Source organism: Morone saxatilis, unplaced genomic scaffold, assembly GCF_004916995.1.
Source record: "Morone saxatilis isolate NCDOM2014 unplaced genomic scaffold, NCSU_SB_2.0 Contig10, whole genome shotgun sequence".
In the NCBI taxonomy this organism is placed as follows: Eukaryota; Metazoa; Chordata; class Actinopteri; family Moronidae; genus Morone; species Morone saxatilis.
In genome coordinates this window covers 17358483-17361272 of record NW_023339652.1, presented here as the reverse complement: position 1 = coordinate 17361272, position 2790 = coordinate 17358483, and the positions used below count along the sequence as shown (strand labels likewise).

The 2790-nt window shown below is 40.5% G+C and overlaps 1 protein-coding gene across 4 annotated transcripts in view; it reads right to left on the bottom strand.

Annotated features, from left to right (window-relative positions):
* LOC118341784 (histidine ammonia-lyase-like) overlaps positions 1-2790 on the bottom strand; it is a 12918-nt gene extending 10128 nt beyond the window's left edge. For 2 of the 4 annotated variants that reach the window (XM_035680184.1, XM_035680176.1), the window contains exons 1-7: positions 2453-2790; positions 2318-2369; positions 803-830; positions 617-691; positions 465-537; positions 303-369; positions 116-153 (exon numbers count right to left, since the gene is read on the bottom strand). In XM_035680184.1, coding sequence (XP_035536077.1) covers positions 116-153; positions 303-369; positions 465-537; positions 617-691; positions 803-830; positions 2318-2369; positions 2453-2690 — 571 coding nt within the window. In that variant the 5' untranslated portion in view covers positions 2691-2790. The remainder of the gene's footprint in view (positions 1-115; positions 154-302; positions 370-464; positions 538-616; positions 692-802; positions 831-2317; positions 2370-2452) is intronic. The other 2 variants (XM_035680169.1, XM_035680161.1) reach the window with 2 other exon arrangements.

The window sequence follows — 2790 nt, the reverse complement described above, 5'->3', positions numbered from 1 at the left end:
ACACACACACACACACAATAATCAATAATCTGGGTCATACTCAACTATTATATTGCTAGCATATGTAGTGAAATGTTTTCCTTTCAGTGTATATTAAACAAGTGTTTCAGCTTACCAGCACAATGAGAGCGAACCACATTTTTCTGCAGCTGCCTGTGGAGGAACGTGATAACTGTTACACAAGCATCAGATAATCAACACTGGGATGCAGAATCACCTCAGGGACACACTGTATTGAATCAGGTGGTTTGGATGTTGTTTTCTCCCAGCCTCTTGATACTTGTAGTTAATTTACAACTTACACCAGTTGCTCTTTTGGTATAATCGTGCGTGCAAACTTTCCAAAACCGGTGTTGACTCCGTAAGCAACTGCAGTGAGAAACGATACACACCGGTGAAGTATGTGAACTGAGCTACGTATGTTTCAGTTCTTGGATTGAACAGAACATGGAGGAACACCTTACCTTTGTCCTCTCTAATAAAAGCTTCAATGACCTCTCGGCCCTTCATCACCTTTTCCTCTGCCTCAGGGGTTAACTGGAAGGAAACCAAACAGCAAACATCAGCACGTCCGTCCCCACTTCCATCTCTTACTTTAGAAAGTGTCTTATCTCACCTTTATTTTGAACAAACCTCGACCCAAGTTGACCAGATCTGCTGTGGTCAGACTGTTGCCATCCAGGGAAATGTACTGGTAGAAAAATCCAACATAAGGAGTCAGTTGAACTGACTAACTGTTTTCTGATGCAGTATTTTTTTTAAATTACAATATTTGAAAGCATAATAACAGGAACACACTCACCTCTTTGGGCTCTTGATAAGAATTTGGTCTTTTTGCAGTAGGTTAAGGATGTACTTCAGTTCAATAAAAGACAATGTGAACATACCAATTAATTACAAATTAATAACAAAAAACAAAATGGAAATGAAGAAATTATTTAGAAGCACATTCATACATTTTGCATAGTGTTAACAGATTGGATGGTTTTCCAGCTGGGCAATTGGCAACATTGGTAGGTCAGTCAGGTTGGTTGGGTTGGTCCAGACTGGACTTGTGAATGGATTAATAATAATAATAATAATAATAATAATAATAATAATAATAATAATAATAATAATACATTTGTGATGGCAAAGCCCATCGAACAGAAACTAATGCATTCATACACATTCACACATTACACCCGCTAAAGCATGGTGTTACCATGAGCGTTGTTGGTACCCTGATCCGTACCTCCTACCCGATCTGTACCGCACTAAGATGGTATAAGATGAGTCGCTCATTACCTACTTCATCAGCTCCGGAAAAAACATGTTTTCAATTTAAAATTACTGATTAAGACTTTTTAAAAACAGCTAGTTTGTTAGTCAGGTTTGCGAGGTAAAGTACAAAAAGATTGAGGAGATGGGACTGTGCATGCAGGGTATGTCATAGCCCATCAGCAAAGCAGGTCTTGCAAGGATACAATCCCCATACTTGTGTTGTACCAAGTGTTCAACCGAGGGAACACATTGTTTTTTCTGATAATTGAAGTAGCTAACAAGTGCAACATCCTGTGCCATTCTACAGGCTACAGCATGACTGTAGACCTAGTCTTGTTATTTGATTGGGCAGGTTTTCAGCAGCTTGTGATAACTTGTCCAGCCTGTTTCTTGTTCTTTATGGGTGGTTTCCCAGAGGCAAATCAACCAAAACCAAATGTCATTTTAGTTATTTAGTTAGTTTATTATAACTAAGCTGAAACTGTTTTCCAATGCAAAATATCATTTGGTTTCAAAGTCATAGCTCTGTGCCTTACCATATAACTGAGGACTTTGACTCTTATGGCTGCTATTTTTCAGGTGTGGCCTTAATTGCAAGCTGCTCTTTTGGAGTTAAATCAGTTAATTTTTCCTTATTATTGAGTTTAAGCAATGACCTGTAATTTTGCCCCGGTTGTTGTCAGGATTGTCTCAGGGAGAGCATCATCGAAGCCTGTTAAAGAGGGATGAATTTTAAAATCTGAATGTGAATGTGTACATGTATTTTACATGTCTGCATCTGCCGGTGGGCCATCACAATAAGAGCTGAGAGACTTGATTCTTTCTGCAATTAGGCTTAAAAAATATGTGCATATATCAGAATCAGCAATCAGCCAAATTGAGCTGGAAAATATCGGATATCAGCAAAAACCTTATATTGTGCATCCCTTATATTAGTAGTATTAGTACTTTACAACGACATAATCTCCCACCACTCAAAATAGATGGAATTCACAGAACAGCATCTTATTAAATATTGTCTTCTTACATTACTATAAAGTCAGTGGAAGGATACACTGCCTTTGCCAGTGGAGAAGAGTCGTGTCTGTCATCTTCTCCTGCAAAGACTCCAAAAACAAATATAAATGATTCTCAGAAGATTAGCTTATAGTGATCTGTGCATGTAGGTGCATGAGTTGGAAACCCTTACCCAACTGCACAAAGTCGTTGTCCTCCAGAACATCCTCTGCCTTGTCCTCAGGGTGGAGGAGCTCTCCACCCCAACACCTTCGCATGCTGAACTCCATGTCCCTGCCTCCATCCTCCAGCTTCTTGGCCTGATGGTAGCGCTGCAAGGCCTCGAACCCCAGTGACTGGACGGAGGCCCTGGGGCCACTGCAGGGCACCCTGAACCACTCACCTCGAACACACACAGACACACGGTGCATCGTCAGAGAGATGGGAAAATAACTCCACAGGTTTTCAGGTTGCAACACTGATACCTTGGGTTACAAGAGGTATAGGTCCTCCCACTGTGACCGGTCCAAC